This window comes from Andrographis paniculata, unplaced genomic scaffold (assembly GCF_009805555.1).
Source record: "Andrographis paniculata isolate CXL003 unplaced genomic scaffold, ASM980555v1 Contig46END, whole genome shotgun sequence".
NCBI classification, from domain to species: Eukaryota; Viridiplantae; Streptophyta; class Magnoliopsida; order Lamiales; family Acanthaceae; genus Andrographis; species Andrographis paniculata.
The window spans coordinates 627,875-648,579 of record NW_026137580.1 but is presented as its reverse complement, the minus strand read 5'-3'; the positions used below and the strand labels follow the sequence as shown (position 1 = coordinate 648,579).

At 37.1% G+C, this 20,705-nt stretch overlaps 4 protein-coding genes across 12 annotated transcripts; 3 read left to right on the top strand and 1 right to left on the bottom strand.

The window, feature by feature from the left end:
• Positions 1-443: 443 nt before the first annotated feature.
• Positions 444-5,784, top strand: LOC127252472 (C-terminal binding protein AN). 3 transcript variants are annotated; one of them, XM_051276655.1, is made up of 8 exons: positions 444-1,227; positions 1,801-1,969; positions 2,048-2,178; positions 2,517-3,308; positions 3,420-3,467; positions 3,601-3,714; positions 3,824-3,930; positions 5,527-5,784. In XM_051276655.1, the coding sequence occupies exons 1-7, from the start codon at positions 655-657 to the stop codon at positions 3,893-3,895; spliced, it is 1,899 nt and encodes a 632-aa protein (XP_051132612.1). In that variant the 5' UTR covers positions 444-654; the 3' UTR covers positions 3,896-3,930; positions 5,527-5,784. The 3 variants fall into 3 exon arrangements, with proteins under 3 accessions (XP_051132612.1, XP_051132614.1, XP_051132611.1); XM_051276657.1 differs by having other exon boundaries at positions 5,543-5,783; XM_051276654.1 differs by lacking the exon at positions 5,527-5,784 and having other exon boundaries at positions 3,824-4,180.
• Positions 5,785-6,022: 238 nt separating this feature from the next.
• Positions 6,023-10,055, top strand: LOC127252474 (protein REVEILLE 5-like). 4 transcript variants are annotated; one of them, XM_051276660.1, is made up of 7 exons: positions 6,023-6,758; positions 7,108-7,165; positions 7,600-7,723; positions 7,841-7,999; positions 8,092-8,250; positions 8,327-8,433; positions 8,535-10,055. In XM_051276660.1, the coding sequence occupies exons 1-7, from the start codon at positions 6,505-6,507 to the stop codon at positions 8,586-8,588; spliced, it is 915 nt and encodes a 304-aa protein (XP_051132617.1). In that variant the 5' UTR covers positions 6,023-6,504; the 3' UTR covers positions 8,589-10,055. The 4 variants fall into 4 exon arrangements, with proteins under 4 accessions (XP_051132617.1, XP_051132616.1, XP_051132619.1 ...); XM_051276659.1 differs by having other exon boundaries at positions 8,318-8,433; XM_051276662.1 differs by having other exon boundaries at positions 6,024-6,758; positions 8,092-8,226.
• On the bottom strand, positions 9,960-17,327 carry LOC127252471 (uncharacterized). Its single transcript, XM_051276653.1, has 10 exons — positions 16,382-17,327; positions 16,187-16,285; positions 15,850-16,031; positions 14,774-14,967; positions 14,493-14,598; positions 14,101-14,414; positions 13,262-13,669; positions 12,300-12,381; positions 10,693-12,219; positions 9,960-10,373 (listed from the first exon to the last, which is right to left on the bottom strand). Exons 1-10 carry the CDS (start codon positions 16,447-16,449, stop codon positions 10,231-10,233), a joined length of 3,123 nt encoding a protein of 1,040 aa, XP_051132610.1. The 5' UTR covers positions 16,450-17,327; the 3' UTR covers positions 9,960-10,230.
• Positions 17,328-17,377: 50 nt separating this feature from the next.
• LOC127252475 (uncharacterized) lies at positions 17,378-19,558 on the top strand. Of its 4 annotated transcripts, none has more exons than XM_051276665.1 (6): positions 17,380-17,802; positions 17,903-18,057; positions 18,140-18,206; positions 18,356-18,407; positions 18,510-18,621; positions 19,325-19,558. In XM_051276665.1, exons 1-5 carry the CDS (start codon positions 17,460-17,462, stop codon positions 18,601-18,603), a joined length of 711 nt encoding a protein of 236 aa, XP_051132622.1. In that variant the 5' UTR covers positions 17,380-17,459; the 3' UTR covers positions 18,604-18,621; positions 19,325-19,558. The 4 variants fall into 4 exon arrangements, with proteins under 4 accessions (XP_051132624.1, XP_051132622.1, XP_051132620.1 ...); XM_051276663.1 differs by having other exon boundaries at positions 19,322-19,558; XM_051276667.1 differs by lacking the exon at positions 19,325-19,558 and having other exon boundaries at positions 17,378-17,802; positions 18,499-18,782.
• The last annotated feature ends 1,147 nt before the right edge of the window (positions 19,559-20,705 follow it).

Here is a 20,705-nt window from a genome sequence, read left to right as displayed (position 1 = left end):
TAAATTTATATTTAATATAATATCTGATATATTGTTCGTTATTATCATAACCGATATTATTATTATTTATTATTATTAAATGCAACTCATGAAAAGAGGCACATTTATAAAGGTAATTATAGAATAAAATTCTACGGCTAAACTTTAGACAATCAAACATCATAGTATACATATTACACTAATAAAATGACCGTGTGATTAAGTTTGATCGGAAATTTATTTAGTACATAATTCTCACGTTATATAAAAAAGAAACAGTCGGAATTTATCCGATGAACACACTTTCGGATAGCAGCTACCCTTCTACAACAGTAAAAAAAAAAAAAAATTGTAATGGAATACTGTATTTTTTATAAGAATGATTTTAGTGAGAGTGACATATTCAAAAATTCAAAATGGGGCTCAGGTGCAAATAACAAAAAGGTCAAGGGCACTGTATCTGTGAGTCTAGATGAAACGAGGGAGAAGATATAGTGAAGCAGTGTCTGCACTGATGAGCAGTGAGCGCCTCGGCCTGTTTCTCTTGTATAAATACAGTCCTTAAACCTTCTATGGCTCCTTCCTCTTAATTCCCAAACCCCTACCTTTCAATATAAAGCCGGAGTCCTTGATTTCAATTTGAATTTCTTTCTGGATCTCCGGCAGGCTGCGGCAATGCCTCGCCGTGGCGCCGCCGCTGCGCAGTCCGATGCCCTACCTCTCGTGGTAACACTCAATTGCATAGAAGACGTGGCGCTGGAGCAGGAATGCTTGTCCGGCGTCGCGCAGGTGGAGCACGTGCCTCTCAGCCGCTTGGTGGAGTCGCGGATCGAGTCTGCAGCGGCGGTTCTTCTCCACTCTCTGTCGTTTCTCCCCCGCGCTGCGCAGCGCAGGCTCCGCCCCTGGCAGCTTATACTGTGCCTCGGGTCGTCCGACCGAGCCGTCGATTCGGTTCTCGCGGCTGACCTAGGGTTGGATAGGATGATTCACGTTGACGTGAGCCGAGCGGAGGAGGTGGCGGATACTGTGATGGCGCTTATTTTGGGTTTACTTAGGCGTACGCATCTGCTGTCAAGGCACGCGCTCTCAGCTTCCGGCTGGCTTGGCTCTGTGCAGCCGCTTTGCCGTGGAATGCGACGATGCAGGGGATTGGTATTGGGGATTGTGGGTAGATCTGCATCCGCCACATCTTTGGCTAATAGGAGCTTGGCGTTTAAGATGAGTGTGCTGTATTTTGATGTGCAACAGGTATGATGAGTCTGAATATGCAGTAAGCTATCTATTGTTTATGCTGCAGTTAATGAGAGGTTCATTTTTTTGTGTTGATTCTGTCGTGTTCTATTCTGAAAAACTTCTTCAGTTACTGAGGGCAGTGTGTAGATTATAGACCGTATCTGGAGTTTGTGGCAGTTCTCTTTCCTTTTGAAAGTGATTTGCTATGGTTTGCAAATGTTCACGGCTGATCGGGAGCCGATCTACGTACTTCTAAGACGTTCTCTTTTTTTTTTTTTTTCTTTTTTTCTTTTTTTTTTTATTGTGATTGTGAAGTGTGATCATAAACTCTACAAATCGTTGAAGTTTTGTCCTGCAGTAAAATATGTACCTGCAGCCGCATCTTTGGTCTCGTGCATCTGTGTCATTGATATAATTCAGTTAACCGAGTGGAATTGGGGTTGGATTTAGGTGCGGTAGTGTTTGGATAATTGGATTCTGTTGGTAGCCGCTAGATTACAGGTTTACGTGTGTGTATTGTAATAAATCTTTATTACTTTTAAAACCACAATTTGTTTCTATGATTCCCAGCTTATTATCTGTGTGTAGGGACATGGTATATCAACCAGATCTTCCTTAAGATTTCCAGCTGCAGCCAGAAAGATGGATACTCTTAATGACCTGCTTGCTGCTAGTGACATCATATCGCTGCACTGTGCTCTAACTAATGAGACTATTCACATTTTGAATGGAGACTGCGTGCAGCATATAAAGCCTGGTAAATTAATTGACAGTCGCAGAAGGGTTTGTAGTTGTTTATGAATTTCCTTTCTAATGATCTGATTCTTATGTAAAGGCGCATATCTTGTAAATACTGGGAGCAGTCAGTTGCTGGATGATTGTGCTGTGAAACAGCTCTTGATTGATGGCACACTTGCAGGCTGTGCGCTGGATGGTGCGGAGGGCCCACAGTGGATGGAAGCATGGGTATGGTGAATAGTCTAGGGTATGAATGCATTGTAGGAATAATCTGCTCAGAAAAGTTTTCCCATTTGTGAATTGTGATGATGTATTGTGAAATTTCACACCTTCTTTGCTTGATGCAAGGCATTAGGTTGTCATATGCCTCCATTAGAAGTTTTCTATCTGTGCTTAGATGTGATTAAATATTTAATCATTTTATGAACACTTGAAGCAGCTTAAAATACCAATTTGTGTGTTCTTTAGTCAACCAATTCTATGTTGTCATTGATGGTAAAGTATTCTATAGAGTTGAACTTCCTTTTATTTACTAATGATATGCTGCTCCTTTGACCTGAATTTAGGTTCGAGAGATGCCCAATGTTCTCATACTTCCTCGGAGTGCAGATTACAGCGAAGAGGTGTGGATGGAAATAAGGGAGAAGGCAATATCCATAGTGCAGCAATACTTCACTGATAATGTCATTCCTAAGAACACTGTATCTGATGATGAAGAAGAGGAAAGTGAGGTGGGTAATGAGAATGAACAGAGCCTCATGCTGGATACCGAAACTTCACATCGAGCTTCTGATGGTGATAGATTAATTGATGATGTTCATCTAGTTGCTGAAAGCTCGCAGCGCAAGATTCTAAATGAGTCAAAAGTGAATTCATCTCAGAATCAAGGTTCTGCTATGTCTCCAAGTACTTCCAATAAATCTGATGTAAAGAGAAGCAGATCGAGTAAGAAGGCCAAAAAGAGGCATGCCCGACAAAAATCCCACAATAAAATGGGCGACATCGTGACTTCCGAAAAAGAGAGTACATCAAACAGAGAGGATGATGATGCTATGAGTGGCACAGATCAGGCTTTCAGTTCTCAGTTGGCTTCTCCAGAAGATTCAAGGAGCAGGAAAATGCCTGTAGATTCAAAAACAGTTCCACAGGAGCAGCTCCTTAGATCAAGCCTAGAACTTAACAAGGAATTAGGTGAAGCTTTGAAAGATGGCTATATCATAGCTTTGCATGCAAGAGACCCTCCTGCATTTTACGTCTCGAGGCAAAGGGTTAATGGAGGTGGTTGGATCCTCGACACATTGTCAAATGTAACAAAAAGAGACCCTGCTGCACAGTTCCTTGTTGTATTTAGAAGCAAGGTTTGTAGACGAGACATCATATGGACAATTACTTAGCATGACACCATTGCAGATCAGGGATGATGCCCGTTTAGAAAGCTAATTGAACTCTTCTATTGCTGTATTTTGCAGGACACTATTGGTCTTAGATCATTTACTGCTGGAGGAAAGCTATTGCAGGTGTGGGTGCATGGCATGGTTTATGTTTGCACTGCGTGATGTGTCACTTCTCAATAAAATATTTCTCGTCCAACATGTATAGTTTAATCTCATTTCAGCTTTAGCCCATTTCGCTTTTGGCTTCTCCTTGCAGATAAATAGAAGAATGGAGTTTGTATTTGCTAGCCATAGCTTCGATGTATGGGAGAGCTGGACACTTGAAGGTTGTTTGGAAGAATGCAGACTGGTGAACTGCAGAAATCCCCTGGCAAGTGCATGTCATCAGTTCTTTGTCACTCAGGATCATTGTCCATACTATAAATTATTAATAATCGTTCGTCTTACACAGCAAGTATTTACTTATCTTCAATACGCAGGCTGTGCTGGATGTGCGCATTGAAATTGTTGCAAGTGTAGGCGAGGATGGGATCACGCGCTGGCTTGACTAGGCTAGGCTTGCTGTGAAAGAAAGAAGGCCATCGAGGTAACTTGTGTACGCTGCTGCATATGCATATTATTATTCTATTATCTATCTATCTCTGTGTCTTAAGGCCGCCTAAATCCATTTCAATGTCGGAATTATTGTTGTAGTTTCCTTTTAGTAGGAGAGCTTTATGTTTATGTTTTTGCATATGCACCTTTCTTTCTTACCTGTTGTCATTACTCCACTCTTCTAGTTATTGAGTTTGATTCTAATCGTCACTGCTGCTGCTATTTAAACATATTTTGATTCATCCTGTATTTTTATAATTTTAAAATTATATGAAATATCACATATGTGAGTATTATGAACATCATACTTAAGAACAGTATGTGATTGGTAAATGTATTGCTTGAAGGATATATCATAGCATAACATTATATGTTATATGTTGGTTGCAATTTGATCACAAGATATTAATTAAAAAAGGGTTATCTAGCCTAATAATATCTTAACCAATCTATTACGTTGCGTAATGTAATTTGCTATGCATTTATCATTACACTAGTTATCATATTTTCCTAATCATTTATGATGCATGCCTAATCCTTGTCATTATCTTTTCTCCTCTCCCTCTCTCTCTTTCACACACACACACACACTCATGCGTACCAAATGGATAATCATAGAAATATTTAAACCAAATTTGTGGGTCAAAATGTAGATAGAAAGATGGGTTACTGAAATAAATTTATTCATGCCATCCATTAAGACATTCATTGGATGTAGTTTTATGACAATGGAATTCAGTCACACTAGATAAATTATGTATGGTTGGCAAGATTTAGAGACAGTGGGAGTTTGAATCCGTGACCATGAGGTCGCGAGTTCACCTCACATGGCCAGACGATCCTTTACTGGACTTGTGTTATCATATCATGACCATAATATCTATGTAATGTTGTTTTTGACGTTTTAATTATTACTATCGCATATTTATTAATATTTATGTCATATATTGTGTTCTACTACGTACTAGTAATATATGTTAAATCACAAAAGAAAAAACAAAAAAAGAACATCGTATAAATCTCAAAAGGTTAAAGATTCATAGAGGCCTGCAAGAAATAGGTCAATCGGATAGATTACTAAAAAGAAGTCAACAACACATCTCTAAAAAGAAACGATGAAGATGTTTGATAAGATTATAAAGATAGTTAGACATGTGGTTTGTTTCTATTTTGTGGTGTATATAAAATGGTCAAGATAATTAGAGTAGAGGAATATACTAAAACATCTCCAAAAATATTGATGACTTTTTTTATGTTTTGCACATTTATCCAGCTTTATTTTTAATTCCACTTTTATATTTCTTTCTGTACTTGTAGATTTATTAATCAAGTGTATTTTTAGCTTCAATTTATGCAATTTTATGGAACTTCTTTTACTTATCATTATAATTTTCCAACAATTTTGTTACTTTAGATTCATTCCTTGTTTAATTTTGAACATTAAAGGTGTGACTTGACTTGATCCAAATATTTTTTGAGTCTCCACTATTATACTAGAATTCAATTGGTTGTCCAAAGCAAATTTTGGAACAATAACCAATTGTAAAATACATGGTGTTTCTGCTGAATCTAACAATGTCTGTCTAAGACTTGTATTGCCATAGACGGCCTTTCAACTTGGGGGCATCGGGAAAAGACTATTGGAGGGCAACGATCAACCTCTTCATAACCCAATTTTGTCATCCTCACATTTGGAATGGACTGAGGTGTAATTCTACCACAAGTTTGGGAATTTCAGTTCAGAATTGCCCATTCACCATCTTTTGGCTTTCAATCAAAAGAATCTTCAATTTGAATTTCCTCCAATTTTGGATTCATATACAAGTTCCAATGAACACTGTCATACCATCTTATTCTAACACTATTATAGTTTGTGAAAATTTTGAATTAAAATAACGATGTATTTTACTATATAAAAAAGTATTGATATAATATTTTAAATATAAAATTAATTTTTAATATTATATAAAATAAATATATAATTTATATTTCAAAAAAAAAAATTGAAGAACAGTGAAAAATCGAAGAAATCCAAAAAAAAAAAAAAAGGCACATTCCATATAATTAAACAATCACCAGAAAAGTAAAGGCAGGGAACAAAGCTGAGAATGGTTTGGAATTTGAAAACCACAGGTGAAGGATTTATAAGAGGGTGGGTAGGGGTAGTAGGGGTAGGGATAGGTATATAGGGGTAGGCGGAGCAAGAAACTACTGGAATCATCCATCCTTCCAGCTACACGCGGCGAAACCCAAACCATCCATCATTTCCACACACGTGTGCGGCGCAGATCCTCTGCCCACCCCCACCCACCCTGTCGGTTACATCACCATCATCTCTCTGTGTCTATATATATACACAGAGAGAGAAAGAAGAGAGAGAGAGAGAGATAATCATAACGCTGTCGAGAAGTCCTGCCTCAATTCAAACTGCCCAACTTTGGTGGAGATTTCGTCTATGACTATTCCTTCTACTCCAATTTCCTAATCCTGAGAAGCTAGCCAGCTAATAAGCTGCTGCTGAATTTTGCCGACTTGACTTGATCCATCCATCAGTATCACCCAGACCATGGTATCCGTTCATCCGACTCCACCTCTCGATCAAGATTTTTCGTGTTTTCACGGCTATTGGGATCCCGCCAAGCTCCCTGGAATCGGGGAGATGAAAGGATTCAGCAACAATTTGATTGGAACGACTCCCGCGGGCAATGCAATAGGATTTGATGATCCTAATAAGAAAATTCGAAAGCCGTACACGATCACCAAGTCCAGAGAGAGCTGGACGGACGAGGAACACGACAAATTTGTTGAGGCTCTTCACTTGTCAGTATCTTCTTCTTCTTATTATTATTATCATTAGTAATTTTCAGAAAGGAAATCGTGTAGTTATACTTACTATAGTCGCTTGTGTTCTTGTGCTTTTTGAGTAAGAATCATGTACTGCATACATGAAATCTTTTAATACTTATTCATTGTTTTTGGTAAAATTCGAAATAGTTAAACCTTTGGTCGTCTTTGGGAATATCATCGACTTTACTTACTAACCTATAGTCACTGTTTTCAAGTTATTCATTCAAATCAGAGTTCTTAAAGGTCAAAGAAGTTTAACATGTAGAACTGCTTACGAATGAAACCTGTGCTAATGTTGTTGTTACCTTTTCTCCACTTTCAGATTTGATCGTGACTGGAAGAAAATCGAAGCGTTTGTTGGATCAAAATCCGTTATCCAGGTAATTTCCCGTGAATAAATTATTAACTCTTAATATATACTGTCTCTTGAGATCAATCGTTTTCTTCACATCCATTAAAGAGATCACCAGAGTAAGGAAAGCATTTTGTTGAAAATTTTGGCTCTTCAAATCCATTAAAGAGATTACCAGAGTAAGGAAAGGCTTTTTGTTGAAATTTTTGGCTGTGTCCTGGTAGATTTTGTATGTTTTAAGCATTCAAAAAAAGTCCTTGTGATCCATACATATGTTTGGTTTGGTCCTTGGGGGATTCCATATTGAACAATATATGATTATGGCTTTATATCCACTTTGTATTCATCATTATCAAAATATGTTTGTGATTTTTTGCCTTTTCCTTTCCACATAGTTTCGTCTTAATTTCTGCATTTGGTTTTGATTTCTCAAGCTTATAATTTACTTACTATGATCTGCAGATCCGTAGCCATGCTCAAAAGTATTTCCTGAAAGTCCAAAAAAATGGAATGAGTGATCATGTACCTCCGCCACGGCCAAAGAGGAAAGCATCACATCCATACCCACACAAGGCACCAAAAAGTGGTTAGCTTTTCGATTATTCTGTTCATCTATAGTTGTTCTTTTCCCTCTAGGCTTTAGGAGATCATATCTCATTGAGCTTTTCTTATGATCTCTAATGCTTTTCATCGAACAATGCAGTTGTGTCTCAACCTTTGCAACCTTCGACTGTCCTTCTAGATCCTGAATATGCTGCAACTCAAGACTCCATGTCAATACCTAGAAATCTAACACTCGGTGCATCTTTTCCTTGGACATACAATGCCGCGCCACCGGCCTGCTTGACGCATGTTCCTACAGGTACATTTCTGATGGAATATATATATATATACATGTTTGTTTTATTTTTGTTGGTTTGCGATATTAGTGAGATTCTCTTATTTGTGCTCTAGATGATGTTGGATTAGTGGGCGTGACCAATAATTATAGCAGCAGCAGTAGTAATGAGAATGAGAGAGATCCTCACTTACGGAGCTCTAATGAGAAATGCCATGAAAGAAAAGCTAGGCGACGCGACACAGCAAGAGGTTTGCTTGTCTATTGTCATCTAAGTAAGGGTTGATGGTAGTGGTGTATGTGTATGTGTATGTGTGTGTGTATGATGTATATGTGATGCAGTGATGCCAGATTTTGGGGAAGTGTATAGCTTCATTGGGAGTGTGTTTGACCCCTGTGCTACTGCTGATGATCACCTGCAACGGCTCAAACGTATGGACCCTGTCAATGTGGAAACGGTGAGTGAATAATGAGTAATTAATTAATTAATCACAAGCAAGCATCAAAACTGAAACTCCATACATCATATCATACAAATTGGTCACTCACTCACTCACAGGCGGTGCTGCTGATGAAGAATCTTGCCGCCAATCTGTCAGAGTTCAGAATTTGAGGATCAAAAGCAAATGCTGCTGCTGCTGTCAGTCGGGGACGATCCCATCTTACTAAAGCCATTAATGGAAAGCAAAGCAACCTCCTTATCATCTATCTTTTGGGACGGAAACAAGACTCTCACTGCTCAAACAATAAAACATAATATGTATATATATATATATATAGATAGAGAGAGAGAGAGAGAGAGAGAGAGAGAGAGAGAGAGAGCTTGCTGCATTTGGTTTATGGTTTATTCAAGAGACGAGATGAGATGTATGTTGGCCTCTCCCTCTCCCTCTCCCTCTCCCTATAGTTAGTTACTGTGGTGGTGGCGTTTCTCAGTGCTATCGTCATAATATAAAATTACATACATACAAAATTCATTCATTAATGGAATACCATAGCTTAAACTTTCTGTTTATATTATTACATATACTGGATTTAATTTTGACATTATTCAATCTATTTTAATATAGTATATATATTAAACGAATATTTATTCACTACTTAAAAAGTATTATATAAAGAAATTTTGATTTCGCAAAATATTGTACACATAACATAAATACATACATGTATGCATGCGTGTGAATTATAGTATAGTTACACATCATCCGCGATTATTCTCAACTGTCTGTATATTTACAATGTAACTATGTTTATATCTTAGATCAATTAACGTTTCTTTTTTTACTTTTGACTGATGTGATACTGTATCATTTTCATATGTTTATCTATATATACATGGGTTTGAATCAATCACTCTTCTCTCTCAATTTTTTTGTCTTGCATATATACAACTAAATGCTACATAATATTTAATACATATACATACCTACTTATACAACATACATCCACACAATATATATATATATATATAAATAATTAATTAATATTCTTATTAGCTAATCCTATACTAATATTACAACAGGAACCACTTATTTTCATATCTTTGATTAATCATCAGGTATAGAGATAATCAATGAGACAGGTAGGCAGAAATGGTTTAATTTACAAGTTCATCTAACATTCTACACTACTTGTTCACAAATCACAACTACACACACACATACAACATGAATATGAATGTGAATCACACCTCTCTCTCTCTCTGTCTCTCTCTCTCATCTGTTGGGACTTGGGAGGGAGGAACCAAATAATTATTTCTACATTTCAATTACCTACCAACACCTTCAATTTCTATTTTTACATCATTCTTCTTCTTATTATTATTATTATTATTATTATTATTTATTATATAATGCATCAATTTATTAATAAAATATTCACTTCTCATGGATAAAAACAACACACAATTCACACCTAACCTATACATTCATTCAATCGATCTATCTATCTAAAACAACAATTGAAAAGCACAGAGAAAACAGAAATGCAAGAAAGAGCTAGAGAAGATTGAAAGTGGGCCTGGTCGAACAGAATATACAGACAAAAAATAAAAAAAAAACAAGGAAGGAACCAACAGTGGCTGTGAATAATTCTGGCAGAGATATATGTATTTAGAGTACCGTACCATCATAATTATCTCACTCTCTCTCTCTCTCTCAGATAAAAGAAAGAAAGAATGCAAGTAAAATCAACAAGGTCGATTGCAGCAGCAGAGCATGCCATCATCAACTTACCTCAAGCTAAGCTAAGCTTTAGCCATATCTGAACTGAAAACCATCATGAATAGCACCAGTATTATTATTATTATTATTGTTGCTATGCTTGGCTTCCACTCCCATGCCGCTGCCGCCCATCAGTCTTTGGAACAACTCCGGTGGAGGACTACCCTCGGCACCTGGAATTAAACACATACCATTTCAATCAAAATCACTTCCGAACATGACATGACACACAACACACTACTATTGCCAAATTAAGCAATCCCCAAGTACAAATAATGAAAACTAGTTCGTGCTAAACAATAAAGGAAGTCAAATTTATCTTGTAAATTAATCAATCAATTTTCTTTCACATGCAGCAGAAAAAGAATTCAGCTAGCTCCCAAAGCATAACACAACTAAACAATCATCAGCGTTCAGCTCTCCCTAGATATATACACATAAATAAGGGCTAGCTAATTTTTTTATTTATGCAAAAACTGCTAAGTATCTTACCTGGCATTGGCAATCCAGGGCCACGAATGTTTGGTCGGTAGTTCTCAGGAAGGAATCCTGGCACACTGTTTCTGTCCCGTCTGAAATTAGCTGCTTGGTTGCCAGGATGGAGAACCGGGCTGTGGCCACCCCATTGTAATTCGGGTACCAAATGACTGTGGTTACCAGATAATTGCATCTGATGCTGCATTGAAGCCAGGGACTGAGCATCTGGTCCCATTATCCTGATATTTGAAGGATGAAGGGGATTCCGGATCATGTTTGGAGGAACTTGGTGGTTGACTGGTAAGTAGTGATCTAACATATGGTCCCGGCCAAAGATTTCCATTTGGGAACTCATGTGAGCATGCGGAGACTCAAAGCTGTGATGTAACGGCCTCATTTGAGACATTTGTGGATGCTGAAACTGAGGCGACGGTCGCAGTGCCTGGAGACCAGGATAGGGATGTTGAGGGTTCGGGTTCTGATAAGGCAGATGTGGAAAGGGGACATTTTCTGAATCCACAAACCGATCATCCTTAACAGTATTGATACCTGCCAATTTCTCCAGCATGTCGACAGTTAAATTTGAAGAAAAGTCTGGATTGGGCATAGAATTATGAGCAGGCATAAATTTCAACATCTGATGATTTAAATATTTTGCTTCAGAAGGCGGTAATTCCGCAGTTCCATACCCATCAGGCATGGGGACTTCCTCCAGACCATTGTTTGATGAGATTGTACCGCGAACAGGACCATCTAAGCTAAGCAAACTTTCACCGACGCCCGGCCTCATATGTTGTCTATCATTTGAAGCGAAAAGCCCTTGGAGGCCACCGATATCAGTTGCTGGGGAAGAAACTATATTATCTGCAAACCTAAGAGGCTCTGGAGCATCAGCTTCAGTCGACTCCCTTTGGACAGAAATAGGTGCTTCAACTGATTGCAGCTCCTTCATAAAAGCAGATCCAAATAGCTTTTCAAGAGTAATTGACTTTCCTGAATTATGAACACTATTTTCATTCTCTTCATGTTTATGCTCGTGGACTGACGTGTTCGTACCATCTACCTGAGAAGCTGGAGGTCTATCTTCCAAATTATAACCAGCATCAGAGTTCACAGACATATGCTTCTGATCTGATGATCCTTGCTGCAGCAGAGAGAGTAGATGTAGGGATGCATGATCATCAACATGTTCACGTGTTTGCTCAGTACGTAGATCAGTAGTATCCCAGTCTTCAGAGAAGGGTGGTTTGTTGTTAATACTATTGGCACTGTACTCGGTCAGCATTGATTGTTCAAGGTCCTCACATGTTATGACATTGGAAATGCTCTCCTCTTTCTTATCAATAGATGTCTTGTTCGAGATCCCAAGCACCACTGGGGGCAATTCAATTGCCAGTTTATTGGATTTCTCTAAGGAGAAATTAAGCCGAAAGTCATCTGCTTCAGAGTTGGAAGCTTGACATTGATCTTTATCACGGTTGGATATTAAAGATAACAAGTCATTTGACCCTCCAAACAAGCTATCATCCGTTGGCTTCGATTCTGTAACCATTTGAAGATGTGAACACAAATATAGATGAATTTGATCATATATCAGTATGTAAAATAATCGATCTCCTTACCTTCTTCAGGAAACCAGTGGGAAAGCTTTGATGTTTGTGTAGAGCTGGAGCTCCGTGTGTCATCAGGTTTAATATGATGAAACTAGCCAAGGGCACAAACAAAGAAGTTAATAATTAGAGCAGGTAGTCATATGAGAGGGAATTTGCATGTAAAGCTTGATAAAAGAAATATAAAACAACATAAAAATTCACCCTTTTCAATCAACAAAGAATCAATAAGCCCCCACACAAATTGGTTAAACTGAATGCGGAAAAGGCTTGTTCAACCCAACCCAATTAACTTCCAAATCATGAAATAGGTCCATCAGTAAAACCCCATGCGTAAAAAATTACAAAAACACATGGATGATTCGTTATTAGTTTTTATCAGAATAAGAACATGGCAATGACCAATACCAGCAGCCAAAACTGCTCTGGTTATCCTCAACTTCCATTGGCTAGCAGAGTTAAATATGATATAAACAACTGATTAAAGGTTTTCAAACACAAACCAACAAGAATTAAACATAAATAAACCAAGAACAATAACTGAAAAAATTTCACCATCAAAGGTAACTGCACACAGAGAGGTATTGGAAACATTCCAATTCTAAATAGCCTAAACAGAACTTTCAAAAGTTTAGTATCAGATTGTGTAATGGAGATAAGCAACAAAGTCGACGTATGGTTACCAAAGATCTACCATAATTGTTTCATAATCCATGGCAATTTGCCCAAACATTAAAGCGACCAGTTAAAAAATCTCAATAAGCCATAACATGATTGTATCTTGCCCTGGCCCCTTCATGTCCCCCTTCAAACAAGAAATTTAACAACTAATTCTTGTAGGAGATAAAATGGATAAACTTATGGATTGCATTTGCATCAGTTTGGTGGCATGTCTTGATTATTGGAAAGTATGAGATGGTTCAGTAATAAGAGAGACTGGTGGCTGCTGGCAGGAAATGCATCAGGAAAATTACCTTTGTTATATTAGAACCATCATGGTTGCTTAAGGATAATGCACCACCAAATATATTTTCCAGTAGCGAAGTTGAAAATTTGCTATTGCCATCAGCGGAAGTTTTGCCCTCCAATGCATTAGCATTGAGCCCAACGATTGCAGGGTCATCCAAGCTTCCATGAGAATCTAAACGACTGGAAGCATGAACCACTTGATCCTCCAGAAGAGATTTCTTGACATGCAGATCTGAATAATAGAGTGACTTCTCATTTTCCCCTTTTTCCAAAGGGGAGGCTCTCTGCAAGGGATGCTCATTAACTGCATTCATACCTTGAGATAAATTCAGCTCCAAACCAGCACTTCCATTATCTGGAACAAGGCTAATTTTAGGATCCAAAAGGCTTTTCCCAGGTACAGGTTTCTGTTCCTGCAAAAGCAAGGTAATCATTAAAATTAAGAATAAAATGACCAAATTTAGACTCACCGTGGGGTATAATACAGTAATTACACTACATAAAAAGCAACATTCAGACTAAATAATAACACATACAAAAGGATCAGCAAGGAAATTATTACAGGAGCTACAGATTCATCTTATGATTTATCCAATTTCACATGATTCTTTCAAGATTGGGTTTCTATTGAACTACACAATGACCAATTTTCAGATCCCCAACTCATATCGTAGTATATAAATTAGTAGCAGAACAAGTAGAGGAGATTCACCCAAGCAATTTTTCTGGAAGGGTAAGTAAAATAGTAAATAATGGCATAGTATAGTTTTTAGGAGCATCTCAAACAATATAAGTTATTGCTGCATTTTTTGTTCATGCAGCTTGGATCGGAGGAGAGGTATACCTCTAGTGATAGAGTTTGACTTTGATATTTCAACCCTGAACCCTTTTCCAGTATACCATTGCGGAAACCAGGAGGAACAAGCGGTCTGGATGCTGATGCTTGCAAAGAAAAAGATGTATCCAGATTGTTGCTTACGACAACAGTTGTAGAAGACCCCTCCAACTCCTTTTGCCCAGAAGCAGATCCCATTTCCTCTTTCTTATCCTCCAATACCTCAGAAAGATTGGAGATAATGGCAGAATTATGCTTCAAATTCAACTTTTGCTTGTCCTGAAGAGCCTTTTGCTGTTCCTTTCTTATCATCTCAAAAGAAGCTAAAGAGACCAAAGTACACACCAAGTCACAAACAACTTGATTTAAAAAGGGTAATCCATAAAACATTTGGTGAATACCTCTTCTTCTCCTTTCCTCCTGTGCTCTGTCCTCATTTTCACACTCCATTGAACCAAAGGTTTCATCATTGTATGAGTCTGTATCTCGTCGTGAATATGGTACTGGCTGAAAATTTGACAGTGTGATGACGTTCAGAAAGACAAATGAACACAATTTCAACTCTTAGCACCAATAATATTGCACTGACAATACCTTTGGAAGGAAAAGAATAATAATAAGAATAATAAGAATGGAAACTGAGGCACTAGAACTTGTAGATAACCCATAATAATACTTTAACCTTGTACGCCCGTGGTGGATGATATGGCTCATTGCTCTTGCTGAGGTGATGATCGCCATTTACTCTGAACTTTGGGGCATAAACACCAGAAACATGTCCTGGTGGTCTTGGACATGAACCACTACCAAGTAGTCCATCCTGTTCAGTAGTCTGCCAAGACCTTCGAGATGGATGCCCATAGCGCCTTCCAGAGTCTATATGATAAGTAATTGAGTTCTCAAAACTATGGAAAAACATCCATAAATGCGATGAAAGAAAAACCACTAGATATACACACTCTTCACAATGTACAAAAAATAGATTAGAAAGTACTGTAGCCATAATAGTAAATGGCACGTGGAGTTGTGCATGGCGCACCCACATACTAAATACAATTGACATGAAAAACTGCAAATGTATATCGATGTGTGAATCTCGGGATGTCACTTTTAAATATCTTCTTACAAAATTCAATGTATGTTGTTTTTAGTATTATAGTTCATAAGTTACAATTCCACCCAGCATCTTTTGAATTGGTCGCATACCTAGTTGGATGCTAAAAATATAAAAACAATAAATAATATTAATGATATTATTAGATAAATGAATCAAACTAACACGGTAGCCAGAAAGGAGAACTGGATGAGCCGAATAGGTGAGAGTATCATAGAAGATTGGAAGAAGAAATAAAACAATAAGCAGATATAGGCAAGTATGGGAAGATGATACTAAGTCAAAAAATGTTTAAGAGGTTTGGAATTCAAAAATAATAATAAACATAACAACAAAATGCCATGGCAGATGCCATTGTGCCATGGAAAAGGTGCAAAGGCGTGTCTCTCGATGACACGCTTTTGCCATAAAAATGGCGCATTGACCCCTCCATGTTCCATGATGGCACGTGCAATTGGGCGGCTTTGACACCTATGACTAGAAAATATTTTGATCAAGGATATCTTAAGTGCTGTGCATTAAAAGGTCCGAAGTCAAGAAAATTAACAACCCAAGTGTCATCAGTTCTGTTAGCAACGCTAGCTTACCTAAATAAGCACATCTTACTAAGCTTGAAATAAATATTAGTGGGGCAAAAACAGAACCTGACTCGCGTTCAGACTGGGAATCACTGTCGCTCCTTCCATAAGTGCTTCTAGAATAATTACTAGAATCCCCGCGAGTTGGTGGAGATGATCCATACTGGTTTCGCCTGAAGCCCTGTAGCGAATGACTCCCAGGAATTCTTGATTGATCTGGTATGCTTTGCCCCACATCCTCAAACTCACTATAACAGATAAAGCATACTTTAAAACCGCAATAAATTTCTAGATACAGAAAGCATAAGAAATAAATGAGACATATATGCTATGGATGTATGTAAATTATTCAATAGAACATCCCGTGTAGTAACATTGCTAACATAACTAGAATTGTCTTTACCTCAGCAGAGATTCATCAAAACCATTGGGCAGCTTCTTGCAGACATCCAAATCACGCAAAGAAAACAAGAAATCTCTGTCATACGAAAATTTTGGCTTCCTAAACATCATAACAACAAACAAATCAGTTATCCCAAATCTGACTAACAACAAACTCACATGAACACGGAAACAAAGATGAGAAAGAGATATTCACTTTATAGCCGCATCAAATTTCTCGGAACCGTCTTCAGAGGACCTACACTCCTCCTTTTCTAAGCTCATTCTTAAGTTTGCACAGAAGAATAACTTCCTCACGATCTAAACCACACACTTTCCACAATTTCTCGAATTCAATCAAATCCGGAGCAGCCTAGAACGCTTCCAATACAAAAACCTAAGAAAGTATTCCCATAACCAAAACGGACACTCACCTCACCGAGCAAATTAATTCGTTGGAGATTCCAGATACGGTTAAAAACAAAATCAAAATCGAAGGCATATCACCACAGAGAACGACGAAAAGCGTCAGTTCAGTTAACTGATCTACCCAGCCAACATTGACCCGCACAAAATCGGACATATTGCTCTCTCCATGCCGTAAATCATACAACAACAGAACCCCTAATTCCTCAACAATCGCTATGCCGTGCTCTTCATTTACAAAAACAAACCGAAAAAAACTCGCAACATACGGTACGATCCTCCATTGATCGAAACGTTGACGCTTCACGCAACCAAGAAAAATTAGGGTTTAAATTCCTCGCAAATCTTTGTTCCTAATTCTCCTTGAACCAACCATGAGGAAAGGGGGTGGGTATGTAATCTCGATACATTCACATTTCACACGCACACACGACTGTAGAGCGCTCCGATGAATGTATAAATCGATACATACAAAAATCTGTACGTATTACATGTATACAGAGGATTTGCTCTGGACGATGAGAGGGGAGCGGAATGGAAGAAAGCAATTCTCTGAAACACAATTGCGAAACGACGTCGGCCAACGCCGTTTTAGAGATTGAGAAATGGGATATTTAACAGACGCGCTTTAGGTTTGTTTGTTCGACACGCGCCGCTCGTTAGGGAACCCTCCGTTATATCTATTGGTTCGTGTAATTCCGCTGCCTCTGCGAGTATATAAAAATTTATTGACTTCATAAAAATATCTAGAGACTCGAACACCAATTAAAAATGGGAAGGCCCGGGACCCGAACACCAGAGGTCATCCCCACCATACAATGGCTACCGTTAACTGAAGCTGCGTGCCAACTGTTCTCTGGCGCCCTTTCATGGCGACGTTTCTCTCTTTTACTTCCACCACACCTAACTTCAGTACTTCACCGAATTTGCGTCGAAATGATTGCCGGAGAGTTCACCACGAAATCCGATGCTGTGCGAAGAATTCTTCAACCGAGGATTCGTCGCCTGAATCCGTACCGGAAAACGTGGTGCTGAGAATAGCCTGGTACGCCTCGGAATTCCTCGGCATAGCTGCTTCATTGATCCGTCCTCCACCGGAGAGGATCTCCTCCGGAGGCGCGGCGCTGTCTGTGGATGAGTCAGGGAAATTAGATCGAGCGGCGGTGGTGGAGAGCATTAAGCAGGATTTCGAGAGATCCTATTTCGTCACGGGTAGAGAATATAAATTTACCGATTGATGTGATGTGACGTTCCATTGACGATGCACATATAGAGATGAAGATGAAGGTATCTAATTATAATAAATGAACAGGGAATGTGTGTGTATCAGCATACGAAGAGGATTGCGAATTTGCAGATCCAGCGGGGAGTTTCAGAGGGTTGAAGCGTTTCAAAAGGAACTGTAGCAACTTCGGGAATCTGCTTGAGAGATCAGAGATGAAGCTGATGAAATGGGAAGAGTATGAGGTGATCTGACCTGAATATCTGATCCTGCCTTCATGACTGTAATTGAATCAATAATTGATGGTGTGGTGTTGTGTTGATACAGGATAAAGGAGTGGGGCACTGGCGTTTCAGCTGCATCATGGCATTTCCATGGAAGCCCATTCTATCAGGTACTGTACTGTACTGTACTCTTCTTACTCATCAGCATCAGATCAAACACAGGGAATCAATCACTCTTGTTCTCTAATTTGTGGTTGTGAATTAGTATTATTATGGAGTAGTATTGCAAGATTGTGACTAAATTTAAATGGATATGCAGCCACAGGTTACACAGAGTACTATTGGGATCAAAATTCTGGGAGAGTATGCAGGTAGTTTGTTGAATTCTACTACTACTGCATATATATATATATTAGTATCTATCTGAAAGAATCATATGTATATATGTTGGTATCAATGGAGTATGCATGCAGGCATGTGGAGCACTGGAATGTTCCCAAAATGGCTCTTTTTAAGCAGATGTTAAGACCCAGCAGCAGCAGCAGAAGAAAGACACAAATGAAATGATATCATCATCATCACCAAGTAAATATATTAGTTAGATCATCATAATTATACTACTATATTATGCCAGGCAAAATAAATGGTTTAATTGTGATCCATCTCTCACTTGATATATGATAGCATGCTGTTATATAATATGATACATAATTTAAGGTTGATTTTTTGAACCCAACAGCAGATAAGGTGGAGCAATGTTTACTTTCTTGAAAATCAAAATTATTTTTTAAAATATGTTCTTTTGAAGTTTACCAATGCATTGTAAAAAGACTAAATTGAACTACAAAAAGACTCTTTTTAAATTGTTTAAAGCTCACTCAATAATTGTTGGTCTACATAAATATATGCATGCTACTTGTAAAATTTTGAATTTGCTTTGTGTAGTTAGTACTTAGGAGCTGAAAATTTATATGGTAAATTTTGAATATAAATTGAATAGAGTACAATATTTAAATGCTAAAAATCATGCTGTGTGTTTGCATGTTTCAAGTTTTACTTTGTGTTCCAATTTTAGATATTTGTTGTTGGTCTCTAGATTGCTGATTAATATGTTCAATTTATTTGTTATGATATATATTAGTATTTTGATGCATCTTATATATAATTGTATTGAAATTATTATATGCACTGTTAGTTGCATATTTAGTCTATAAAAGTATGTGTATATATGTATAAAAATGAACTCTTATAACCCATTCCATATATTGTTTCACTCATCATTAAGAAGAGAGATTTTTATTTGAGTCGAAATCGGAGCTGCTGCTGGAAGCTGTGGCCTGTAGTCGTCGTTCCTCGTTGCACCACTGCAGTAAAAAAACTTGCAAGAAATCGACTTTGATCTCTTGTTTCATTATTGTTGTTGCTGTTGTTGTTTTGAATCGAAATGAAATGATGATTTATTTTTGTATATTTATATTTTAATTTGGTATTTGATATTTATAATAAATTATATATTTATTGATATGTATTATCAATCAATTCTATATAACTATATTAAACTATATATATTGTTATCTATGTTTTGTATAAATATTGTTCAATAATATTAGAATTTTGATTTAATAAATTTAAAAAGTAGTTATTATTTTTATGATCGAATAATAAAAAAGATTAATAACTTCTAATTTGTTAGTATAATATCTAAAATATCATTATAAATTAAATAGGTAAATATAATTAAATATGGAGTATTATTTGTAAATTTTTAAAATTATAGGATTAGTATGGATCTATGCTAACTATAGAATATAGAAATAGTATTCTTTCATTCTGCATAAATAAATAAATGATTAAATAAATAATATGATTGGAGACGAATTAGTATAGAATGTCCTAAAAAAATAAAAATACAAAAATGAAATTATGAATTGGAAATTGTCTAAACCACACATTTGTTCTTTGTAATTTTGCATATACTTATGCAATCTTGTGTCTCAAGATATTTTGAAACTTCCAACATTCAAATGCAGGCCATATATCGAGAATATATCTTGAAATAATTATATATCCTCTCATGGCTTATTTATTTTCAGTGATTTGGGCAGAAATTGTTAACTATGCATGTGCTATTTTTGTGTTTTCAGTTAAGTCACAATATAAAACAACAATTTGTTATAATTATATGCACACCCTGTTTATCTAAATAGTATCTGGAATAACAAATACTATAAAATAATGGAAAAAGAAAAAAAAAAAAAAAAAATGTACATAGAAAAATACTCGAGCATAGTCTAAGAACACTGTATCATATTTTTTCCTATTACTCATAATTAGATGTTAGAGTAGAAGCAACCAATGCTAATACTTTGAAGCACCGCACCCAATTCATGTTTCCAAAATGCCAAGTCTGCCTATCTATCTTCAATTCGAATTCCAGAAACCCTACGTTTAAGGGTGGGTTTGATTTTTATTTCAAATAAAAATATATATATATATCACTATTTAATCCAGTTACCAATAAAAATAAATTATGTTTTTCACAAAAATTAAAATCAATTTTAAATCAAAACCAAACAAAACCTAATATCTTTGCAAGACTTAGCCACATTTCTTCTTCTTTGCCCTTCTAGTTGCAACTTATAAAATTTATTGCCGATGTACCGAAGGAA